The sequence below is a fragment of the Caretta caretta genome, chromosome 14 (assembly GCF_965140235.1).
Source record: "Caretta caretta isolate rCarCar2 chromosome 14, rCarCar1.hap1, whole genome shotgun sequence".
NCBI classification, from domain to species: Eukaryota; Metazoa; Chordata; order Testudines; family Cheloniidae; genus Caretta; species Caretta caretta.
This window is the reverse complement of record NC_134219.1, coordinates 26,117,488-26,142,992: the sequence shown is the minus strand read 5'-3', so window position 1 is coordinate 26,142,992 and position 25,505 is coordinate 26,117,488. Positions and strand designations below refer to the sequence as shown.

The 25,505-nt window shown below is 45.7% G+C and overlaps 1 protein-coding gene across 14 annotated transcripts in view; it reads left to right on the top strand.

Annotated features, from left to right (window-relative positions):
• MAP2K4 (mitogen-activated protein kinase kinase 4) overlaps nt 1–25,505 on the top strand; it is a 194,180-nt gene that overhangs the window by 160,263 nt on the left and 8,412 nt on the right. For all 14 annotated transcript variants that reach the window (XM_048817305.2, XM_048817290.2, XM_048817286.2 and 11 more), the window contains 2 exons: nt 22,867–22,944; nt 23,945–24,093. In XM_048817305.2, coding sequence (XP_048673262.1) covers nt 22,867–22,944; nt 23,945–24,093 — 227 coding nt within the window. The remainder of the gene's footprint in view (nt 1–22,866; nt 22,945–23,944; nt 24,094–25,505) is intronic.

The window sequence follows — 25,505 nt, the reverse complement described above, 5'->3', positions numbered from 1 at the left end:
AGGACTGACACAATCCTACGCATTGGAGCAAGGCCCCTGAAGAGCCAATGGACATAACAACACCGGATGACTACTGACGTTGACTGCCTGTGAGGCAGTGCTTTAGTGAGCAAGACTCCCTGTCACATTATTAACCAAAGACACTTGTTTTTTAAATGAAATTGTAGAGGATTTAGGCTCTAAGGGCTAGATCCTCCTGTGGTGTCAGCCAGCCTAGTAGGTCCACTGAAATTAGCAGAGATATATTGATTTACACCATCAGAGGATCTGTGTCTTGAGTTTCCAGTGCTAAAAAGGATTCTTTGCTTCTGTCTCTTTGGCTTTCATAGAATCATAGAATATCAGGGTTGGAAGGGACCCCTGAAGGTCATCTAGTCCAACCCCCTGCTCGAAGCAGGACCAATTCCCAGTTAAATCATCCCAGCCAGGGCTTTGTCAAGCCTGACCTTAAAAACCTCTAAGGAAGGAGATTCTACCATCTCCCTAGGTAACGCATTCCAGTGTTTCACCACCCTCTTAGTGAAAAAGTTTTTCCTAATATCCAATCTAAACCTCCCCCACTGCAACTTGAGACCATTACTCCTCGTTCTGTCATCTGCTACCATTGAGAACAGTCTAGAGCCATCCTCTTTGGAACCCCCTTTCAGGTAGTTGAAAGCAGCTATCAAATCCCCCCTCATTCTTCTCTTCTGCAGGCTAAACAATCCCAGCTCCCTCAGCCTCTCCTCATAAGTCATGTGTTCTAGACCCCTAATCATTTTTGTTGCCCTTCGCTGGACTCTCTCCAATTTATCCACATCCTTCTTGTAGTGTGGGGCCCAAAACTGGACACAGTACTCCAGATGAGGCCTCACCAATGTCGAATAGAGGGGAACGATCACGTCCCTCGATCTGCTCGCTATGCCCCTACTTATACATCCCAAAATGCCATTGGCCTTCTTGGCAACAAGGGCACACTGCTGACTCATATCCAGCTTCTCGTCCACTGTCACCCCTAGGTCCTTTTCTGCAGAACTGCTGCCTAGCCATTCGGTCCCTAGTCTGTAGCGGTGCATTGGATTCTTCCATCCTAAGTGCAGGACCCTGCACTTATCCTTATTGAACCTCATCAGATTTCTTTTGGCCCAATCCTCCAATTTGTCTAGGTCCTTCTGTATCCTATCCCTCCCCTCCAGCGTATCTACCACTCCTCCCAGTTTAGTATCATCCGCAAATTTGCTGAGAGTGCAATCCACACCATCCTCCAGATCATTTATGAAGATATTGAACTTGCTGAGGAAGTAGCCGAGTATCCATGTGGCCAATGTATTGAAATGGAAAATACACTCTTGCCACGAGCAGAAACGTGTGTTTTGTTCGTACTTCTAGAAGAAAACCACATAGGAAATGCAAAACAAAGGAACAGTGGGCATCCAAATAGAGACCTTTGAGGTTGCAGAGTTGAGACTTCATCTAGAGTTCAGTTTGCAGCATGTTTCCATGAGTAGTGCATCAAGGTGGGCTGAGCTAAGAGCCCCCCATCACCGCCAGGCCTCTTGGTGTCACTCTGCCTTTATCCGTCAAGCTTCCCAGTGCTGGGTCTCCCTTTCCTCTCACTCTCATCTTTTGGTAACCCATCCCCCTTGATATCTGGGGAGACCCCCGTGGTGTGTCTCCTCAGATACCTTGAGTCACTGTGCAAATTGCTCTGTTTACATGTGCCCAGGAGAGCTCTCTTTGGCCTCCCCTCCTGGGGCATTCATTGTCTTTCCCCTTGGAGTATTAAAATGAGCCCTATTCTCTTGTCAGTCAGAGCAGAGCGCAGGGGTGTCTGGGTCCTTCAACCTGGGATAAAAAGGTCAAGGGACCACAATCAGTGCTTGGGGAAGAGTATCTGTCTGGATTAGCTCCCTTTGTACCCCTCAGGCACCAGTCTCTCTGAGGGATTGCCCTGGTGTAGAGAGGCGGGGCCAGCCTAGCCAGTTAATACACCACCTTCCCCATGAGTCCTGACTCACAGGTCAGGTTAGGGTGTGGTTGCACTACACTGTATGTGGTCCCTAGGGCATCACTGCCAGATGGTGCAAATTAAAGTAGTACCCAGGCAGGTGTAGTCTATGCGTGGGCTGGAACTGGAACAGTTTGGCTTTCTGTCACTCCACTTTTTCCTGCCCTTTCAGGAGCTGTGTGAAGGGAAACTGTTCTTTGCTAGTGGCTTCCCTAGGTTCGAGCTCCTGACCTGCTCACCCTGGGATTCCCAGCCTGACAGGGAGGCAGGCGATGGAGCAACCAGACTTCTCTCCTCCCACACCAGTGATGCAGCAGGCCTCAGGAAAAGAACAGCAGCTGCTCAGAGCGCTCTGGGCTCACTCTGGAACTGCTCCTGGGGTTTCAGAGAGACTTTTTCTGTTGATTCGTCCCCTTTGAGGACTGCAGTTTAGAGTCTTGAGGGCCACAGGTTCAAAACCCCATTCTTAACGGGAACAAAGACATGGTTTTCTTAATTCCAGTGAAACAATCCTATAGCAATTCTATATCAAGCATGAATTCCTGACAGACTGATCCAGTCATCACACTTCTGTTGAGAGGAAGGGTGTTTGACACCTGAGTTAAGGTGGTGTTCTTTTCTTGTTGCAAAGCCATCAAGGTCAGAGGACGTGCAAGGGAATAGCTGCACAGCAGCAGATTTTGCAACAAGAGGGCAGGTGTAGCAATGTTAGAGGGAATGACCTGGCTGGGAATGTGTATACAAAGCTGATTTTCGGCAGTTGGATGTTGTATCTGTGACTTATCACATGCCTTTTGCATTTGCCAGCTAGTCTGCACTATTAGGAAGTGAAGACACCCAGACACTGCAGTGCAAGGTGCATTGCAGAAATATCTCTGAGAGATAAATGAGACTAGGATTCACTACCTCTGTCTGCTGCAACTCATTTCTCCCCCAACAAGGAAAATCTTCCTGACCACATGGAAGCTCTGTCACTGCATTCAAATAGCTAACACTGTGGGTATGACAGAGTTCAGCACAAGCACTGAAAGGAGGAATTCCTAAGACTAGTAACAATGCAGCTATTGTACTGTGCTTCACATGAATCTCCATGTGCATGTATGTGGGAGAGACTTCATGGTGTCTGAGCTCTGTGATCCATTTGTACAGACAGAGTAGCAGCATTGGCTGCAGTGAGCCTCTGTATTTGATCTGTAGCAGCTTTACACTCCTGATCTGATGACCAGGTTCTCTTTGGGCTCAGTCGTTCACTTAACAGAGCAGTCAGGCTGTTTCTTGATCGTACATCATACAGTTAAATCTCCTCAAATGCTTTTGAATAAAATGATTGTTATTTCTCTGAAGTTGGGCAGCCAGAAATAGCTTTATGATTAAGTAAATGTGTTTTAGTAGGAACTAAGACACGTGCAAATAGCCTCAGGGGGAGACATCCCAGTCCGAGTATCATGGCATGGTTCCATGTGTCTGACACAAGGAGCGTAGAGAATAACTCAAGAGATTCCTGAGCTCTGAGCAAACCCTTTCTGCCAAAGGCATGCTGGTGATGTCACTCGCATACTTCAGTGGTTTAGGCTGAGAACATACCTCTGCTTACTCATTCATAAGCTAAAAATGTTGATGAGGTTAGCCCAGTGTGGGACCTCTCCTGTCTAAACTTAGCTCATTACATCACTTGGTGCACAGTCCACACTGAACTGCTTCCACTGCAGACAGTTAGGGCACGTCTGCGCTTCAGTTGCCCCACATCTCTCTTTCTGGGGAAGAGAGCAGGAACGTTGTTTCCATCCTGTACATTTAGACACTTGACTATGGAGAGAATTTATATAAAACGAGCAAGACCTGTGACCAGCCACATTTGTGAGCAGGACATTCAGCCCAAAGTGCCTTATCACTTAGGGCAAGATGTGAGCTTTGCAGAGAAAAGACATTTCTGTCACTGGGAGTCAGATGCAGAGTGTTTAAAAATTGGCTCCTAGGGACAGCTGCTCTACAAAGGCACTGCAAGTCAATAAACAGAGCCTGTGTTATTACATGAATAGGAAGTATAGAGTTCTGATATGATTCACTTTCCTTTTACGTGAATTAAGGCAGGGAAACAACCCAGCAGCATCCACATGATGTAGGCACATGGCTTCGTGCAGCTCCAGCTCCCGAACTGGCGGGACAATGATTGAGCCCAGATGAGCTGTTACTCACTGATACGTAGGCAGGAGGAGGTTATATCTAAATGCTGAGAACACAGAGCACATGTTAGTGGGGATATTCACTACTTTGAAAGAACTGGTGAAGGTTCCTAAAGGGGAATAGTGCCAGATTCAAAATCACAAACAGTGGGACATAAGGATTAATCCCACAGGAATATTGGCATTACACAGAGGGCAGGATTAAGGGTACCTGGGCATGACTTTGGTTACTGCGGCTGGCTAGGGTTGGTTTCCTGGCCAAATGAGAGAGAGAGAGTGTATGTATGTGTGTGTGCAAGAGAGGGTCATGGATGTAGGTACATGCCTTTACACTATAGTTCTTGGGTTTGTGGCTTTGAGTTTTTCATTGCTGTCCCTCAGCCACCTGAACTGGTTTCACGAAGTGGCTTTTATCATTGGATTGGCCTGTCCTTTTAAAAAAAATACGTTGAAAATAGAGGGAGGCAGAGAGTCAGGGTCAAGGAGACTTGACTGGGATCCCTGCAGAGAGGCTCCTCTCCTGTACAGGTGAGTTTGCCCTGTGCAAGGTTGGTGTGCACCTACTGTGTGTACAAAGAGGGCTGAAGGTAGGCTGGTGCCAAGGAACTGTACGGCTCCACCAAGTGAATTTCATCAACCCAGCAGGCCCCCGAGATGGGCATATAGCCAACTCTTCCAGTTCTGTGCCACCCCAGTATTCCTGCAGCATAGAGGGTGTTCTGTGGCAGATCAAGGGCAGGAGACGAAGGCATGGCCACGATATCCTGAACCACAGGGATCCCCTAGTACAGTGATGCCAATAGGGATTATGGCAGTAGGAGGTAGGGAGGGAAAGCTAGGGCTGTCCGCAGGCTGCTCTAACCTGCTACTCGGGCTTCTCTGCCTCCTGCCTTCCCCAGCATCAGGGAGGTGCAAAGCCTCCCCTTTGGTCCCTGCACTCACTCAGGAACCCAAGGTGCTATAGAGTGCTATCCACGATCGGAATGATCATCCACAACTTTTCTCTAGGTGGTTACAAACTGTGATGAAGTCACCTCTTAACTTTCTCTTGGATAAGGTAAATAGTCTGAGCTTCTGAAGTCTCTCTCTGTAAGGCAGGCTTTCCAGATCTCAAATCGTTCTTGTGGCTCTGTTCTGAATCCTTTCCAGTTTTCCAACATCTTTTTGCAGTGTGGACATGGGTAATAGGCATAGAGACCTTGGTAAAGTCACCGTCCTCACCAAAGATTTTCCTGCTGGGGTTAGTTCAAGGCTCATGGGCCTCTGTGAGGTCCTCACCCCACGGAAGCCTTCTTGCTGGATTACGTGAAGGGACGCAAGGCTCCAGGAAGTCACCGCCTCAGCACAGCCCTAGGTACTGGGCTAACATAGCTCTGTGAAGTCATTGGCTCATCACAGCTCTGTCTGCTGGGCTAATGTGTCATTAGTGGTCATGGCTGCGACAATGTCAGTGCCACACCATAATCTGGCTTGCTGGGCAGCTGTCCAGCACTCAGGGCTCTGTAAAGGATAGCTAGCTCAGGTAACGTGAAGGTATACAGCTCTCTTAAACTTTCGCTTACTGCTTAAACTTCTCTTTGATAAGCTAAAAAGATCAAGCTCCTAACGTCTCTCACTCATGTGGGTTTTCCAGACATAGAATAATTCGTGTGGCTCTTTCCTGAACCCTTTCCAACTGTTAAACTTCTTTTTTAAAATGTGCACACTAGAATTAGACACAGTATCTGGCAGTGGTCTCACCAGTGCCATATACAGAGGTGATACTGTCTCCCTACTCCAACTAAATATTCCCTTGTTTATACATCCAAGAACCGCATTAGCTCTCATAGCCACAGCATTGCATAGGGATCTCATGTTCAGTTATTCACCATGACTCTTAAGTCCCTTTCAGAGTCCGTGCTCTCCACAGTACAGTCCCCCATCCTGACCTACATGTTGTGGAGGTACGGTGACAGAGAACAAGTGTGAAAATTCAGGATGGGTGGGGGGCTCTGGCAGGAGATTGGTGCCTGGATGTCCATAGGGAGGCAGCCGTGCCTGCCCGAGACAGTAACATAGGCACCAAGGGAACTTTTACTGCAAAGTCTTAGGCGCCAAGTGAGTTTAGGCACCTACAAGATTCAGCTGGAGCTTTGTGCTTTGCAGTGGTCCCAAAAGCAGGACTTCAGCACCTAAAACAGAATCAAAGGTGCCTAGCTCCTTTTGTGCACCCAAGCCTTGGAGGGTATGTCTACCCTGCAATTAAACGCACTCAGGCTCACATGGCTCAGGCTGCAGGGCTGTAAAATTGCAGAGTAGACATTTTGGCTTGGGCTGGAGCTCAGGCTCTGGGACCCCGAGAAGGGGGAGAGTCCCAGAGCGCAGCTCTAGCCTGAGCCTGATCATCTATACCACAATTAAAGAGCCCTGTAACCTGAGCCCCGCAAGCCTGAGGCAGCTGACATGGGCCATCTGTGGGTGTTTAATTGTAGTAAAGTCATACCCAGAGTCCAAGTCCCATTGGCTTCCAGTGAGTCCTAGGCTCCTAAGTGCCTAGCTCACTTCTGAAAATGGAGCTTAGGCTCCTAAGTCACTTAGTTGCTTTTGAAATTTCAGCCTTTACTTCTTGTAGCAGTGAGTTCAACAGGTTAGTTATATTTCACCTGAAATATATTTCTTATTATCAGTATGACATTTGATGCTTTTCAATTCCATTTAATATCTCCTTGCTTTTGTATTTTGAGATCAAAGCAGTCCCAGTCTTTTCAGGCTCTTTTCCTATAGAAGTCTTTCCAGGCCAGTAAATCATTTTCTTCTCCTGTCATTGGACCCCTCCCTCTGCTTCTTCTGCAGTCTTTTTGAAATGGAGTGAATAGAACTGAGTGATGCTTGTTACTTCTGGGGGAATTCTGTGCCAAACAATTTAAAAATTCTAAGCACAATATTTTAAAATTCTGCAAATTTTGTTTGTCAAATAAAACAATATAATCATGCCAGTTTAAATTATTTTGGTAATTATTTGAAAATACCTGTCAGCAAGTATGTCTGTAACAATACAGACAACAAAAAAGATTCCCCAAGGAGCAGAGAGCTAAGGAAACCCCTATGACAACTCAGTTCCTGTTTTTCTGTTATGGTTTTGTTGGGCGCCTCAGTCTGGCTGTGTCACACATACCAGCTGGGCACATCTTGGGGGAAAACTCTGCCCCTCCGGTCTTTTAGTTGATTCTCGTTTTTTTACTCTGCCCCCATAGGGTTACTATATAGAGGTTCCCAAATAGAGGACACTGCTGGGAGCAGGAGGAGCTGGAGGGAGGTACAGTTGGGGATGACTGGAGGGGTGTGTGTGTACTGGGAGGGATATTTTGGGGATGCTGGAGGGGGTATTTGGGGCCCCCCTGGTCCAGACACCTGCACACCCTCCCCCAGAGCCCAGCCGTGGGGCACCCCCGACCCAGATGCCCACAACCCCTCCCCCCAGAGCCCAGCTGCAGGGCCAGACACCTGCACTCGCCACACCCCCAAGCCCAGGGATCGAGACGAAGAGACAGCCTGATGCTGGATCTCAGGCTTGTATTCAATTTCCTGCACACTGTCTCCTTCCTTCAAGGCCTGCTGGGAAGTTTAGCTGTTGGGAACCCTCCAGCTCCTTCTCCCCCTGGCAGTGTCCTGTATTAGCAAGCTGGGGAGCCTGGCTCTGTGGGTCCAGCAGCCTCTAGTGGCAGCCAGGTGCTCTGCAGCACCAATTATGTGGGGGGGGAATGAAATTCTGTGCAGAACATTAATTCTGCACAAATTCTGCATTGTGCAGTAGCACAGAATTCCTCCAGGAGTAGCTTGTGTATGGTTGGCTATGAAACTGGCGTGCCTTAACCTTATCAGCCAAATGAGGCATTGGCTCAGGGGAACTTGGAACCGAGCACAAGAATCAACATGATGGAATACTGTGGATTTACGTAAAGGCATTGATCTGCCCACAGTGACACCCAGGTGTCTTCCCAGTAAGAAGAACCCAGTAAGGTGTATGATTAGTGAAAATTCTTCCTTCCAGCATGAATTATGCTGCCTTTGTCAACACTGAATTTCACCTACACTCGTCCTGCTGTCACCCAACATTGTTAGGTCCCTCTGAAGTTCCTAGCTGTCTGTTCTAGTCTTAATCTACTGAAATAATATTGCGCTGTCTACTGATTTTGCCAGTTCACTCCTCCCTACTTTTCCAGATCATTAATAAATAATAAACTTTGCTTTGGGGCACCTACTCCCTACTCTGTGTAGTCTTCAGTTCTTGTAAAAGAAAGTTTTATGTGAGAAGTTTCTTACGGGAACAATGCATGGCTCAGCTTTGAAATAGTCCAGTATAAGGATGTTGCATTTGCATGAAGAGTGGGTGCTAGCATTTTTCCTAGACATCCTGGCTAAACAACACAGTAATTTCCAAAACTAGTTATTTATGGTCCTAAAAACTCTATAATCCTGCCGTCTGCATGTACAGAAATATCGTCCCCTCCCTTTCTGTGGCTTCAGTCGGCAATCCTTGCAGGAGTTGAGTCATTTGGACAGTGGCAAATGCATATCTTCAGTAGTTTCCCTGAAATCCCTGGAATGATGCTGTGATACAAGTGATAAAGCCATGTTAATGGATAATTCCCAGGGGGCCCTAAATACTTTTGTCTTGACAGGTTTCAGAGTAGCAACCGTGTTAGTCTGTATCCACAAAAAGAACAGGAGTACTTGTGGCACCTTAGTTAGTTTTTTGGTCTCTAAGGTGCCACAAGTACTCCTGTTCTTTTTGTCTTGACAGTTTCTAAACAGATAAACGTTTAGTACAGGATCGGCTGTTAAAATAACAGCATAATGGCCTAGCACTCAGGCAGATTGGAGGTTGGTGTCCCATCTGTGTTAGAGTACAGCAGAGGTCTTGGAACCATTCAGATTGGTGTTTACACCAGGAGAATCCATACTATGGCTTACTGCCAAATAAAGTGCAGATAATTGTACACCTAGACATACAGCAAGTCCCACAAACAGCTGTGTCCTGCAGGACTACAGTTTTGGTATGCAGTGCTTCATTTTGATCTGATCATCTGTGAGAATCAGGGAAATCCCCAGCCTTCAGTCTGAGCTGATTTCAGCCATGTGCTAAATGTCTCTGAGAGGGCAGAGGAGGGAGTATCCCAGGGAGGGAGAGAGCTTGCATCTCACATCCATCTGTTCCTGTTTTTACAAGGAAAGAAGGGTTAAAATGTGCCATTCGCTTACAGATCTGCTCCTGCTTTTAAATGAGTACATGTTAGATCTTTATGGTGACTTCCCTTGCATTTACTGTCTGTCAATTTACAATAGCTGGTGGGTTAGGAAGAGAGGTGAGTTTTTTGTGCTTTATAAAAAGATTGTTGAATTTACAGTGTATGCAGTGTAATGTTCCTTGACTGTGTAACCACTAAGAATCAGAAGAACTCATGTTTTGAGGACTGCACTTTCCAATAATTCTTAATTATTTTCTTAATTGCATAGTTATGTGCAACAAACCAACACTTCGTAGAGAGGTGTCTGTAACTTTGCAGCTGGGTTACACATACAGATGCATGTGTTTATATAGGCACTTGGTCCTGGGAGGAAGTGGGGGTTGAAGAGGGAGCAACAGCTCTGCTAGTTTTGAAGACAGAATGCTGGTCCCTCTTCTGCTTAAAGGAAGACTGTCAAATGGCACCAAGGTCTCATTTCAGAAGATATTCCCATATTTGGTGTATCCAAACCCTCCTTCTTTACAGTGTCCATTGGTTGACCTCTGCCTCTGTCTTTTCATTTCTTCACTCGCGTTTGGCATTGGAAGGATCTCTATGAAGTCATCAGTGTTGTCTTCAGCTTTTTTTCTGGGTCCCTGGAGTGTAACTGCATTGAATCTTATTTCATTGGGAGTCCATATGGGGATTTCCCAGAATCTTTTATCATCCTTATTGAGACACAATTAATTTTGGCCATTTGACAGCAGTCTTCCATCCAGTTTTCTCTGTAACTGTGCCACAGATATGTAGGTCCAAATCACTCACTCATTAGAGTAACGTGTGATCTCTTTCTTTCCAGGAGGCTCCTTTTTGGTGTAAGTCTCTTCCATGGCTGTTTGCTTCTCTGTCCTGTAGGGAGAAGAATGTCTATGACTTCATCACTGTTTCTCTTCTGCTCTTCTTTGATGCCACATTCTTTCATCTTCTAGCTGTTGATTGCAGTTTCAATTTTCCGTGTCTCTCTGAATCTCTTGGGCCAATGTTCCTGATCAGTTGGAAATACCTTCTTGATAAAGTTTTGCTTCCTTTGTATCTTTCAGAGACTTTTACTTCTGATCAGGCCTCTCCATGTTTTCCTCCAGTGCAGGGAGCAACTTGAGTTGATATTCTTCATGTACCTGATTTATAAGCAGGAGGATTGTATGCTCTATATCAGTCTACCTTGGGTGCTCCAATAGCTGTTCTTTTAAAGAGTTTTTGCTTCTCACATGGGAATGTCTTCTCATGTGTTGGAACATGTAAGTGTCGAGATGCTCTGCTCTGCTCTGCTCTGCCAAGGACTCATCTCTGTGCAGAGGCCTGTTCATTAGTTATTGAGATTTTTGGATGATCTCTGTTAATCAGTTCCTTCCTCCCCTAATCATCATATTACAGTATGCACCTTACTCCCGCTTAGCTCCAGACTCCCTCTTTGTGTTTTTTCTTGCTCTGTCATGCACTCTTCATCTCTCAGCTTTAGAATTCGGAGGTATAAAATGATTCAGTAAAAGAACTTACTTTTCTTGTGACCGTTTCTGAAAGAAGAGGTTAGTTTTGTGTTTTTCTCCATTTTTTGGAAAAGGAATGAAGAATGATATGAGCAATTTGTGCCTTCCAGTCTAATTTCTTTCCTCAGTAAAATAATGGAACAAATATTAAGAGACAAAAATCATTAAATGCACAGATAATAATGGAGCCATGAGCCATAAGCAGCATGATTTTATGAAGAACTAATATGGACAAACTTGATTCCCTCTTGACTGAATTTCAAAAGAATGGATGAAGGGCTGGTGGTCAATACACCAGAGTTAGATATTAGTAAAGCATTTCACAGGGTGCCTCATAGAAACTTAATTGAAAAATTCATTCAAATTGATTTAGATTGGAACAGTGTCATGTCACTGAAAACTGTCTGGCAAATCATAACCAAAATAAATAGCAAAGTACTGAGTCAGGGAGAGTGTTCAGTAAGGCATTGTTGTTAGGTCCAGTCTCATTTAATATATATCCGCTATTATCTAGAAATGGAAGTGAAAAACATTAATGAACTTTGGCAGGAGTTAGTGAATTAGGTAGTGCTATGAACACTAGTTAGGACAGAAGAATAATACAAAGGCCCCAAGAGAGGCTACCAACATTGGAAATGCAGCTAACACATCTCAAACACAGAGCTGCTAGATATTGTGGTAAGCACCAGTAGTGCAAATTGCTACTACGCCTCTCTGTGCTCAAGGTTTGAACCAGAGCAGCTATGTTGCAGCTGCAGCTGGACTCTGGAAAATAGCCTAGGTAGACAAGGCTGCAGCACATCAAGGTGAGGGAGGGATCTGGAAGTGGCAATGACTGAGACACACCCACATGTGACAGTGGGCTGCAAATGAGAAATGAGTTAGTAATGTCATATCATGGGCCAGAGTGATGGTCCTCCCCCTCCTCCCCTCCCCCCAACGTATTAGAGGAACTCACACTATTGTCCATGGGGCCCTTCCCAGTGGCCTGTGGAGAGCTGGCTGGTCACATGGTGATGGCTCCTTCCCTTTCATGATTTCATAGTGATTAAAGCCAGAAGGGGCCATTAGATCATCTATTCTGACCTCCTGTATATCACAAGCCTCTTCAACCCACACAAGCCTTTACATTTCACTGCGTTGTTGTCGCAGTTCTCATCTATGGCTACACATATGGCTCGAAGTCTGAATCCTGATGCACAGAGTCGGCCGCACTGAGGGCATGGGAAGTCTGTATTTATGATGTTTGATGATGCAGGTCTGTGGCACCTTTCACATGCCGCCTGGAGATGAATTTGTCAATCCTGCTCAAACCTGTTACATGCTGATCTTGTAAGAGATCATCAGTGAGTCCTATTCTGAGCCATTTGCTCAAGTTCTTTAGGATTGATGACAGCCCACTGGAAACTGCTCTTCAGATTATCTTTGAAGCACTTATATGGACGACCCTTCTTTCTTTTGCCCTGACTCCGCTCCCGAAACACGATCTATTTTTGGGAGATGGTGGTCTTCCATTCTGATGGCATGTCCAGTTCATCTAAGTTGTGCTCTCAGTAACATTTCCTCATCACTCGTTGTGTTTGCTCTTTCAAGGACCTTAATATTGGTCACTCTGTCCTGCCAGCGAATGCTGATTATTGAGCAGAGGGAGCGCATGTGAAATTGCTCAAGCTGTTTAATGTGACGTCTATAAAGAGGCCACATCTCAGATCCATACAGGAGAGATGTTAGAACCACTGCACTATAGATCTTAGATTGGTGGAGAGACGAATGTTGTGTTGGTTAAAGATTTTTGTTTGGAGTCGACCGAGGACCTGGCTGGCTTTACTAATTCTGGAGGAAATTTCCCTATCAAGGGAACTGTCACTTGAGATGGTGCAGCCCAAAAACTTGAACTGATCCACATTTTTCAGCTGTGTGCCTTGGATGAAGATGGCTGGCGCTGGGGCATTGGAATGAGGTGTTGGTTGGAACAAGATCTCTGTCTTCCCAAGACTGATGGTGAAGCCAAAAAGCTGGGATGCTTCAGAAAAATCTATCAACGATGACCTGAAGGTCGTCTTGTCTACTGACCATCAAGGCACAGTCATGTGCAAAAAGTGCCTCAACGAGAAGTCTCTCCAGCTTCTTGGTCTTAGCACTGAATCTTCGAAGATCAAAGAGGGAGCCATTGAGTCAGTAGCAGATGTATATCCCCTGATCCAAGTACCTTGAGGACACAGGCAAAGAACAAGTTGAACAGCACTGGAGCAAGTATGCAACCTTGCTTCACTCCATTCGAGATTTTGAACACATCAGAAAAGTCACCACTGGCAACCACTTGCAGCGTCATGTGGTCATGGAACAGATGGATGATTTGTATGAACCTTCTTGCGCAGCCCCGTTTATGCAGAATAGCTCATAAACCCTCTCTGTTGACTGTATCAAAAGCTTTGGTCAAATTGATGAAAACTGCATACAGGTCCATGTTCTGCTCTAAACGTTTTTACTGGACCTGCCTTACGACAAAGATCATGTCCACAGTACTATGTCCTGGTCTGAAACCACACTGTGCTTCTGGCAGATTCTCCTCAGATATGTTTGTAATGAATCTATTCAATAGAATGTGACGTAGTATTTTTCCTGCTGTACAGAGGAAAGCAATGCCTCTGTAGTTTCTGCAGTCAGCTTTCCTGCCTTTGTTTTTTAACAATGATACAATAATAGCATCTTTGAAGTCTTGTGGCATTTCTTCTTCCTCCCAAATGCTACTCAAGATGTCATGAAATACCTGGATGGCCTTGGGGCCTGCTACTTTATACAGTTCTACTGCAGTACAGTTCTGCTGCAATACCATCTTTTCCGGAGGTTTTGCCAGAGTTCAGTTGTTCGATGGCTTTCAAAACTTCCTCAACTGGAGGGAGGTTGAGATCTTCTTCGATGGGTTTCTCAGGTGAATGATCAAGGACACACAAATCAACTGTGGATGGTCTATTGAGTAGATTATTGAAGTATTGAGCCCATCTCTGCACCATTCCCTCCTTGTCTTTGATGAAGGTTGTGCTATCTGCTGAGTTCAAGGGGGCTGTGCCATATTTAGATGATCCATAGGCTGCTTTGAGAGAGTCAAAGAACATATTTGCATTGTTTGGAGCTGCATAATGCTGAATTTCTGAAGCTTTCCTCTCCCACCACTTATTCTGCATTCTCCTCAGTTAAGACTGAGCCTTGCTCTGCAGGTACTTAAACCTACCTTTCTTTGATGGAAATTGATATTGTGAGATATGCCCATAGGATCCGAGCAGGCAAACCATGTCCTATGCTTCAACGGAGGGCAAAACACTCCCAAGGTCACAGCCAATCTGACTGGGGGGGAAATTCCTTCCTGACCCCAAATCTGCTGGTCAGTATGATCCTGAACATGTGAACAAGACCCACCAGTCAGGCATGTAAAAATGAAGATTCTTCTTCAACTCTCTATGTGTATTCCACATATGATTACCCATGCACACCATAAGCCAGAGTCCAGAGATTTTTGGCAAATAGTATCCATTGGTCTGCAAATGTGCAGTTGTTTTTTTCATGCTCTGAACCGAGGGTATAAAGGGAGATGCGGACCAACGCCTCTCCAGTTCCTTCTTACCAGTGCATAGTCTTGTGTGTCCGTAGCTCCCTCAACTTAAACCATAAAAATATATTGTAAATAGTTCTTGGTATTGATAGTTTTTAGTGTGTAGCATAGTTAGTATAGCTGAGTTAGTTCTTCCCTGCCTTGGGGAGTTTTTTCCCCACAGACAAGTACAATCCCCAGAATCCCAGGGTTTAAGAACTGCATACCCTGCCCCCGCTCCTTTTCAGTGAGCAACAAACACCAGTGTTGCCTTTACTGCCTTGGTGAGGCTCACTTCTCACTAATTGCAGTGTCTGTCACTCCTTCCCTCCTCGAACCCATGAGGGTTGAGAGCTCTGCTAAGAGAACATCTCATGGAAAAGGCCATGAGACCCCACTCAGAACTGGGCCAGGGAGACCATCATGTACACCAAACTAAGGCCTCTGTGCATAAGCTCAGGAGCTGAGTCTACAACCTCTAAGCCTAACAAATCCCTTCTCAGGGCTTCTCATGAGAGTAATGGGCACACTCACAAGCACAACGACAGACCCTCTTCGAAATCTGCTCCCAGAAGAAAGGATCTCTCCCTGACTCTGTCCATGTCGGATGAGTCCTCACACGAAGGACTTAGACACACTTAAATCTCCTCATAGAATCATAGAAGATTAGGGTTGAAAGAGACCTCAGGAGGTCATCTAGTCCAAACCCCTGCTCAAAGCAGGTCCAACCCCAACTAAATCACCCCAGCCAGGGCTTTGTCAAGCTGGGCCTTAAAAACTTCTAAGGATGGAGATTCCACCACCTCCCTAGGTAACCCATTCCAGTGCTTCACCACTCTCCTAGTGAAATAGTTTTTCCTAATAGCCAACCTAGACATTCCCCACTGCAACTTGAGACCATTGCTTTTTGTTCTATCATCTGCCCCCAATGAGAACAGCCTAGCTCCATCCTCTTCGGAATCTCCCTTCAGGTAGTTGAAGGCTGCTATCAACCCCCCACCCCTTCTCTTCTGCAGACCAAACAATCCCAGTTCCCTCAGCCTCTCCTCATAAGTCATGTGTCTCAGCACCCTAATCATTTTTGTTGCCCTCCGCTGGACTATCTCCAATTTGTCCACATCCTTTCTGTAGTGGGGGGCCCAAAACTGGACTCCAGATCTGGACTCACTGTTGCCGAATAGAGGAAAATAATCACTTCCCTCAATCTGCTGGCAACACTCCTACTAATGCAGCCCAATATGTCGTTAGCCTTCTTGGCAACAAGGGCACACTGTTTACCCATATCCGGCTTCTCATCCACCGTAATCCCAAGGTCCTTTTCTGCAGAATTGCCGCTTTGCCAGTCGGTCCCCAGCCTGTAGCAGTGCATGGAACTCTTCCGTCCTAAGTGCAGGACTCTGCACTTGTCCTTGTTGAACCTCATCAGATATCTTTTGGCCCAATCCTCCAATTTGTCTAGGTCACTCTGGATCCGATCCCTACCCTCCAGCTTATCTACCTCGCCCCCCAACTTAGTGTCATCCACAAACTTCCTGAGTGTGCAATCCACCCCATCATCCAGATCATTAATGAAGATGTTGAACAAAACTGGCCCCAGGACCGACCCCTGGGGCACTCCACTTGATACCGGCTGCCAACTAGACATCGAGCCATTGATCACTACCCATTGAGCCCGACTATCTCGTGAGCTTTCTATCCACCTTATAGTCCATTCATCCAGTCCATACTTTTTTTTAACTTGCTGGCAAGAATACTGTGGGAGACAGTATCAAAAGCTTTGCTAAAGTCAAGTTATATCACATCCACCACTTTTGCCATATCCACAAAGCCAGTTATCTCATCATAGAAGGCAATCAGGTTGGTCAGGCATGACTTGCCCTTGGTGAATCCATTTTGACTGTTCCTGATCACCTTCCTCTCATCCAAGTGCTTTAAAATGGACTCCTTGAGGACCTGCTCCATGATTTTTTCAGAAACTAAGGTGAGGCTGACTGGTCTGTAGTTCCCCAGATTCTCCTTCTTCCCTTTTTTAAAGACGGGCACTATATTTGCCTTTTTCCAGTTGTCCAGGACTTTCCCTGATCGCCATGAGTTTTCAAAGATAATGGCCAATGGCTCTGCAATCACATCAGCGAACTCCCTCAGCACCCTCGGATGCATTGTATCCGGCCCCATGGACTTGTGCTTGTCCAGCTTTTCTAAATAGTCCTAAACCTGTTCTTTCACCACTGAGGGCTGCTCACCTCCTCCTCATACTGTGCTGCCCAATGCAGCAGTTTGGGAGCTGACTTTGTCTGTGAAGACCGATGCAAAAAAGCATTGAGTACTTCAGCTTTTTCCACATCATCTGTCACTAGGTTGCCTCCCCCATTCAGTAAGGATCCCACACTTTCCCTGACATTCTTCTTGTTTCTAACATACCTGTAGAAACCCTTCTTGTTACCCTTCACATCCTTTGCTAGCTGCAACTCCAATTTTGCTTTCGCCTTCCTGATTACATCCCTGCATGCTCGAGCAATATACTTATACTCCTCCCTAGTCATCTGTCCAAGTTTCCACTTCTTGTAAGCTTCCTTTTTGTGTTTAAGCTCACCGAAGATGTCTCTGTTAAGCCAACCTGGTCACTGGCCATATATGCTATTCTTCCTGCACATTGGGATGGTTGGTTCTTGCGTCCTGAATCTTCTTTAAAATACTCCTCAAAATGAGTGTATACTGTGAAGGAGAAGGATCCATCAGTACTGACCTTGGTTCCGACACATAAACCTAAGGATTGGTCCCCACTGGCACAGTCTACGAGCTCCAGTCTACAAGCACCAGGCTAGACTCTGCACAGTCTACGAGCTCCATGCTAGACTGCACTGGTACCAGCATGTTCCTGAGAGGACTTGATGTCCATTGTAACCTGGGAAGTGTCAGATCTTCCAGTCCCATCCACCAGTAGACCACACACTCCAGAACAGTCCAAGACCTACAACTCCCTAGAGGAGATCTTCACCTCCCCTATACTCAAACTCCTCTCCAATCCAACCTTATTTAGGAACACTGAAACATCAGAAGAAGAATCGACTGGAAGAATACGGGGTTGTTCCCCTATTCCCTCCATGAGCCACTGGCAGTTCTGTCAGTTAGGGAACCTTCTCTCAGATGAGTAGGAGGTCTCAGATGAACCATCACCTCCATATAGAGAGGCTAGTCCAGACAGGAGCTCTAGGTTCCATCCTCCACCCAGATATGACCTCCAAAGGAACCAATGATACCTAGTGCCCTGGGATCTCCCTTGACCAGTTGACCCTGCATACTGGCATTATTGGGTCCCCTGGGATTCTTACACCAGACCCTCTGGATCCCTGAATGAACCCTATTTACCCTCTCCTGGCCGGCACCAACCAACTCAGTCAGAGCATGTAGAAGAAGAACCTGTGCTGGATATAGCAGTCCTGATGGCCGTTTCATTCTTCTCTCCAGATGAGGTGGTTACTCCATCTTCACCATCTCTGCCTGATGATCACAGGCAATGTCAAGAGCTCCTTCACAGAGTAGCATCTGAGCTTCAGATCCAGTGTGAGGAAATCCAAGAGAGACAACATAGGCTTCTGGGCATCTTGCAACCATTGGGTCCCAGTCAGGTGGCCCTCCCAGTTAACAAGGCCATTATAGATCCAGCCAGGGAGTTTGGCATACTCCTGCTTCCTGCGCCTCCATCCCAACAAGGGTTGAGAAATGTTACTTTGTTTCAGCCAAGGGAGTAGAGTTTCTGTTTTCACACCCACCACCCAACTCCCCACAGGTAAAGGCAGCTTCTGAGAGATTCAGACTGTAAGATCCCTTCAGACCTAGAGCATTTGTATTTGGTGGCTATTCAATCCGGTCTCAACCAAAGAAGAAAGATTTCCACCAGAAAATTCTGTCTAACTAAATGGGAACATTTCTCCATCTGAATACAACAGAATCAGTTATCCCCACAACCTGCAGGAATTCCTCTTATTTTAGACTAACTATTCACTCTCAAGACATTGGATCTTTCCATTAGCTTGCTATGGGTCCATTTTGTACAATCAGTGCCTTTCATCACACAGTTGAGGGTTATACTGTTTTTGCTCTTCCAACAAGAACCAGATTCCTGGAGGGGCTCATTAGAATTTCCCCACTGGTGGGGAAATCAACACCACAAGGGATCTTAATCTTGTTCTTTCAGTACTTTCAAGACATCCCTTTGAACAGCTAGGCACCTGCTCCATGTCCTACCTTGTCACTTACTAGAAATCTCCGGACTCCTGCACATGTGTGCATATGGACCCATGTGTAAATACACAGGGACTACACATCTTGAAGTACTTCCAGTTACAGGTAAGTAACCTCCATTTTTCTTTGCCACCTCACAGCACTGGTTCAGCCTGTCTGGTATCCTGTCTCCATTTGTGGCCAATCCCTGATGCTTCTGAGAAAGGCAAAAAATAATTCCAACCCAGAATACATCTGGCCAGTTGTGCATCAGGAAAAAAATTCCTTCCTGACCCCTGCAGGCAACTGGCTGAAGCCCTGAAGTCTGAGATGTGACTATAGTCATCTTAATGCAGAGCTCCAAGTTTTCTGAGCATGGTGAGAGCAATGTAGGCAATGCTGTTCTCTCCACAGTCCATGAAGGAAGGGGATGAGCAGGAGGACTCATCGATGTAGAGATTCCAAGGCCAGAAGGCACCACCATGACCACACAGGCCATAGTATTTCTTCTAGAAGCTGGATTAAAGCATATCATTTTTAATTTCAAGGTTGAATTTGTTGAAATTCCAGCAATTTGATATTGTTATGCCTTTGTCAAGATTGAAAAGGCCCCTGTTTTCAGATCTTTTTTTCTATGTGTCAGTACCTATACACAGTGAGAAAGTCACCTTTCAGTCTTCTCTTTGATATGCTAAATAAGTAGAGCTTTTTCTTAAGCCTCACATTGTAAGGCTTACGTGCTTTCCAGCTCCTGGGGGTTTTTTTTGTGGCCATCCTTTGCATTCTCTACAGTATTTCCACATCCTTTTAAAAGAGCAAACAGCAGAACTAAGCATAATATTCTTGCAGTGGACTTTCCAATCCTGTGTACACAGTGAAGATCACTTCCCTACTTCTACTTGATATTCCAAGGATTGCATTAGCCTTGTTTGACGCAGTATTGCACTTAGAGCTAATGTTGAGGCAATTATCTGATTTCTGAGGCACTGCTTTCCAAGACAGAATCAACCATTTGTAGGTATAATCTGCATTCTTTGTTCTTGCTTTTGGCGGTATTATTTTGCATTGTAACCATTTAACCAAGTGATTTACATCACTCTGTAACAACATCCCATTCTGTGGCCCCACCAGTTTTTGTGTCATCTGCAAACTTTACCTGCAAAGGTTTCATATGATCAGATTGCTGATAAAAATACAAATATTGGACAAACATCTGATCCCTGGGGGGCCACATTCGAAACAGCCCCCATTCATTGATATCTCCCCTTTAACTACATTTTGAGATCTGTCAGTGAAACAGCTGTTAATCCATTTTATGTCTGCCCTGTTAGATCCATACAATGCACGTTTTTAATCAAAATGTCATGTGATACTAAGTCAAATGCCTTGGCGAAATCCAAATATACTGTATCAACACAGTTACCTTTTTCATCCAGACCTATAATCCTTATTGTCTTTAACCTTTTTATTTAATTGATTCCTTTGGCTTCCCATATCAGCTGCCTACATTTTTAACTTGTAACTTATATTCATTGCCATTTACTTCCCATTCTTTCTGTCCTATATGTATTAGTTTTGTTATATTTTATCACTGCTTCCACGCTTCCTTTTAACCAGGATAGCTCATTGCCTAGCATAACTTTTTTTTTTATGTCTGTGTAATCGTGACTTTTGGGGCATCCAGTAGGAGCACCTATCACAATGGGATCCTGTTCCATGAGGAAGGCTCCTAGGTGCTACGATTATACAAATAATAAGTCATAATAATAATGTCCTTGAAAAATAGCATGGTTTATATTTCTTGCTGCTAAATTACATTAAAATACAGGTTAAAAAGCACTACATGGTTGTCTAGCATTATTCTTCCCTGTTAATTTTAAATAAAAAATTTTAAAAAATAATAAATTATTGCTTTAGTTGTCACAGGAATGTCATGCAATTTTGAATAATCCATGAGATAATCTCTTTATGAAAATGTGGTCCATTTTGAAAACATGCACATCCCAGCCTATGCAGTTGAGGTATGACTCTCCTGGGAATACTGGGTTCAGTGCAGGGCAACTCATTGCCAGAAAGACACTGACAAATAGATGGGAATTTAGAGGAGAGCGGCAAAAACAATGAGGGGGGTAGAAGGGCTGACTTGTTAGAAAGATAAAAAGAGCTTAATGTTGGTCCTTGACTCTTAAGAGGATGAAGAGGAATTTGGCTGCTGGGATGGGTTAATTCCTCTTGACAAAGGCAGAAGTGATCATGGCCCAGGATATTCTCTCCTTGCCTTTTTCTGTTCTCCATGTGTTCACTGTTCCTGTTCACCTGGAACAGAATTGGGTAAAGAACCCAAACTAAATACAGATCTGAGCTCGCATTTCCAAATGAGTCACCTTCTCTGTAGGCCTTAGCAACAAGCTCAAAATGTCATCTCTTGTGCCTCATTTTTCCAGTACTTGGAATATAAGCCCCCTATAGCGTTGGGGTTGATATAGGTAGGTTTGGTAGTTTTTCACATTTACTTGGAAGTGCATTGTCTCTCTACCGTGTGTTAGTGCATCAGGCCTGATTTCTGATTTCTAAAGGGAATTTTAAAAATAACAATGAAAACACTGGTTTCAGAGGAACAGCCGTGTTAGTCTGTATTCGCAAAAAGAAAAGGAGTACTTGTGGCACCTTAGAGACTAACCAATTTATTTGAGCATGAGCTTTCGTGAGCTACAGCTCACTTCATCAGATGCATACCGTGGAAACTGCAGCAGACTTTATATTTCCACGGTATGCATCTGATGAAGTGAGCTGTAGCTCACGAAAGCTCATGCTCAAATAAATTGGTTATATTTCCACGGTATGCATCTGATGAAGTGAGCTGTAGCTCACGAAAGCTCATGCTCAAATAAATTGGTTAGTCTCTAAGGTGCCACAAGTACTCCTTTTCTTTTTAATGAAAACACTTTCCAACTAACCTTCCACCTTGGTCCTCTGCCTGAGCAATCTGATTGATTGGCAGTGGGGATCGACGTGTGTGACAGGAGGGGCATTTCACACAGTCTTCAACCTGCTAACCTGTGAGAGCTTAATCTCCTAAGCACCGTGAAGCCAATGGAAAGTTTCCCGGTGACTGTATTGGCTTTGGAACAGGCCCTTGGCGCCAAGATATGCCTCTAACTACAAGGAGAGCTTTGTAGGCCCCCTTCCACCACTGTGTACTGAGCTGTACACGTCTCATTAGCTAACAGATTGGTTTTATCCCCTTTCTCTGATGTTTCAGTTCTGTAGCTGATATATAAGCATTTGACTGCAATTTTGATCTCTGTTCAAATGGGAATGGCTTCTAGCTTTACTCTTGTAATAAAATCTGTGAGAGAGCCTACTTCTTTGGCATTTTAATAGCTCAGTAAAAGGAAACGCCATCAGGGTTTTCTCACCAGGGTGACCTGCAACAGGGGCAGATGGGTTTGTGTCCGTTTCCCTTCTCAGTGGTGTGTAATTCTACTGGAGGTTTACACATTCGGGTCCTGGCTACCCTGTTTTGGGATGTCAGCAGGACTAATAGCATCATGATCTCACAAGCACTTAAAGGTGAGTCCTGGGCAACTGATAGCAAAGGGATTTGTAATCAGACAGTGTAAAACCTTTTGTTCGGTTTGGCTTTTTGTTAACACCCATTTAACAGCCCAACAGACAGATGGGAGGAAACAATCGTGCTCAATGTGCGTTGGCCCCCCAACAGAGGGATGAGCAGATGCTCATTTCAGCTCTCTCACTCTCCAAGGAGTCCTCCTGCAAACACAAGGAAGGCCAGACTTGATAGCCAGAGAATTTCTGAGGTTAGAAAACCTCAAATAGTAAAACAATAAAACCACTTAAAGGCCACCTTTCTGCAAGCAAAGGGAGATCGAGCCCCATTATATTTCCTTTTGCAGGTCACCTTGGAGTCTAGTCTTAAGTACAGTGGTCAGGACTATGTTCGGTGAACTGTTCCTCCTGTGGGGCTGGATGTCTGCCTTAGACAGTTCTGCTGGGGGCACGTGGGGCTTTGTCCCTGGGTACTGAGATATCCTTTTATGTTTGTAGAAGCACACTCATTTCTTCCTGTGCTGCATACTGCTTGACTGTGGTTCCTCTTCTGTTTCAGCCTGAAAGGATAGACCCCAGTGCATCCAGACAAGGTTATGACGTCCGCTCAGATGTCTGGAGCTTGGGAATTACGTTGGTATGTGAGTGCTTTAAACTGTATTCTGTGGGACAAGTCTTTCTTATTGGGCAGCATTATGGGCTCGCTTTAGACAATAATAGTGTTGGTCAACTTTCTAAAACAAACACACTGTGGTGATATCCAGCCTGTCTGCTGTGAGCGGAGTCAGTGGGGTCTGACTATGTGACACTCGAAGCCCTCCTCTGCTGTGAGCAGGGCCTGGGGGGCCCTGCCTATGTGATGCTCCTGTCCCAGCCCACCTCTGCTGTGAGCAGGGTCTGGGGGCGGGAGGGGGGGGGGGGGGTCATTCCCTTTTGCACTTGGAGATGAAAATAGACACCTCCTAGAAGTTAAATAATTTGTTAATTCCCTGTACTGATGATGGCTTTCCTGAATCCTTGAAGTCCACACTTAGCTATGGAACTGGAATAACAACTTGCAACATACAGATAAGAGAGCACGAGGAAGGGCTTGGATCTTGAATGCTGTTTTCCCTTTGTGGCGTGCTAGAGGGCCGTGACATCAGGTCTGCCTAAATAACCCACATAGCAGCCCTGGCTTTGGGTGGACCTTTATTACTCAGAAAGTTTCAACCAGTTCTTGATCCCACCCATTGGCCCCTCTCTGGTTAACCACACTACTGCAGTGTCTGCATCCATGACCTTGGAAAGCACTATTTCATTCCACAGGAGGGTGGAGCTGGTAACATGGGGAGTGAATAGTAAGAAGCAACCAGAATTTGCTGACCCTATCTGTAGAATGAGCTACTACTAACATGCTCTCTTCCCCGGCCCTCAGGTTGAAATGCTCATTCTCTCGTTCTCCCAGGGTAAAATGTTCATGCAGCCAACTGTCTCTAGGACACTAAGAAGCTGGGGTTCATGTAAGGGAGGCTGACTAGCTCTCCCTCACCCTGTGTGTTCCTTGGGCATCTGGGGATGACATTTGCCTACCCTGTTTGAAGGAGCTCTTTGTGTTACTCATACTAACTCAGCCTACGCTGTTGCTGTCTCTGCAGTATGAGCTGGCCACAGGGCGATTCCCCTATCCCAAGTGGAACAGTGTATTTGATCAGCTGACACAAGTAGTAAAAGGAGACCCGCCACAGCTGAGTAACTCAGAGGAGAGGGAATTCTCCCCAAGTTTCATCAACTTTGTCAACTTGTGGTAAGCGTTTCAAACTGATTTAACTTATATGGAGTATTTTAGGTCTGAAACATTAGAGTGACTCCAGGAGCTACACAGTAAAAAACATCTGATGAAGTGAGCTGTAGCTCACGAAAGCTCATGCTCAAATAAATTGGTTAGTCTCTAAGGTGCCACAAGTACTCCTTTTCTTTTTGCGAATACAGACTAACACGGCTGTTCCTCTGAAACCGTAAAATCAATGTGTAATACTGAATTAAGAACGAAAGATGAGCCAGCCTCATTATCCCTCCCCATGCCAAAGGTGCTGGCAGTTGAATACCTGCACCCCACGCTCTCCCAGCTGCATAAATCCCACTGCACCGACATCTCTTGCTTCAGTTGGGCCCTCCACATGGTTACAACCGGCTACTTGCAGCGGGACACACAGGAGATTCATAGATTCATAGATTCATAGATATTTAGGTCAGAAGGGACCATTATGATCATCTAGTCTGACCTCCTGCACAATGCAGGCCACAGAATTTCACCCACCACTCCCGCAAAAAACCTCACACCTATATCTGTGCTATTGAAGTCCTCAAATCGTAGTTTAAAGACTTATAGGCAAGGGCTCGAGAAGCACAGCTCTATGAGCAGGGGAACTATTGCAGGGTGACTGCAGCCCCCGCCACAGCCTGTGTGGCGTGCACTAGCTGTCTCTATGTCCTTAACACAGTCATTTGTCCTGCTCTGACCAGTGCTGGTCACCTGCTCTAGAGGGTCCAGGTGAGGCTCCCTGGCTCTCCCTGTGAGTCCTGTTCTGTGGGCTGACATTGCAGGCTGGTGCTCTGCTAGGGCTCTGGGTTCATAGCAAACCTCAGGCAACCCAAAAGAAAATCCCCTCTGGCCTCGGCTATGCTGCATAAAGGGACACTGTCTGCGTTGCTGCATTTACCACCTTAGGGCAAAGAAGAAATGCACGGGGGAGTGTCCACAGCAGCCTTTAAACAATCCATTAACTCAGGCCCAAAAGACTAGTGTAGACAGTTCCCCGTGCGGGTCTTCCCTCCTCCTTGCCCCCAGAGCTCTGTCTTCAGGCCCCTGGTCTTGTTGAGTTTCCCTCCCAGACTCACTCCTGTGCTTTGTTGTGGGAATTGCTGAGCTTTGTTGAGGATTTTGCTGCCACCTGCTGGTCCCTTGCATGACTGTGGTGTTTTCAGTTGTTGGTGATTGGAGGGTTCCTGTGGGGTGGGATGTCTGTTCTCTCAGATCCTCTCTGCCAGTGAGGTGACCCTGGTGCTCCCAGCATGGTCCTGGTGGACATTGTGCATGTACAGACTGGGATTTGGTTGCAGCCCCTCCTGGCCAGCGATGGAGCAGGAACTCCTGGGCAAGGGGTTATGGATTTGGCAGCTCTTTTTTCTGACACATCTCTGCAAGCCCCATTTGCC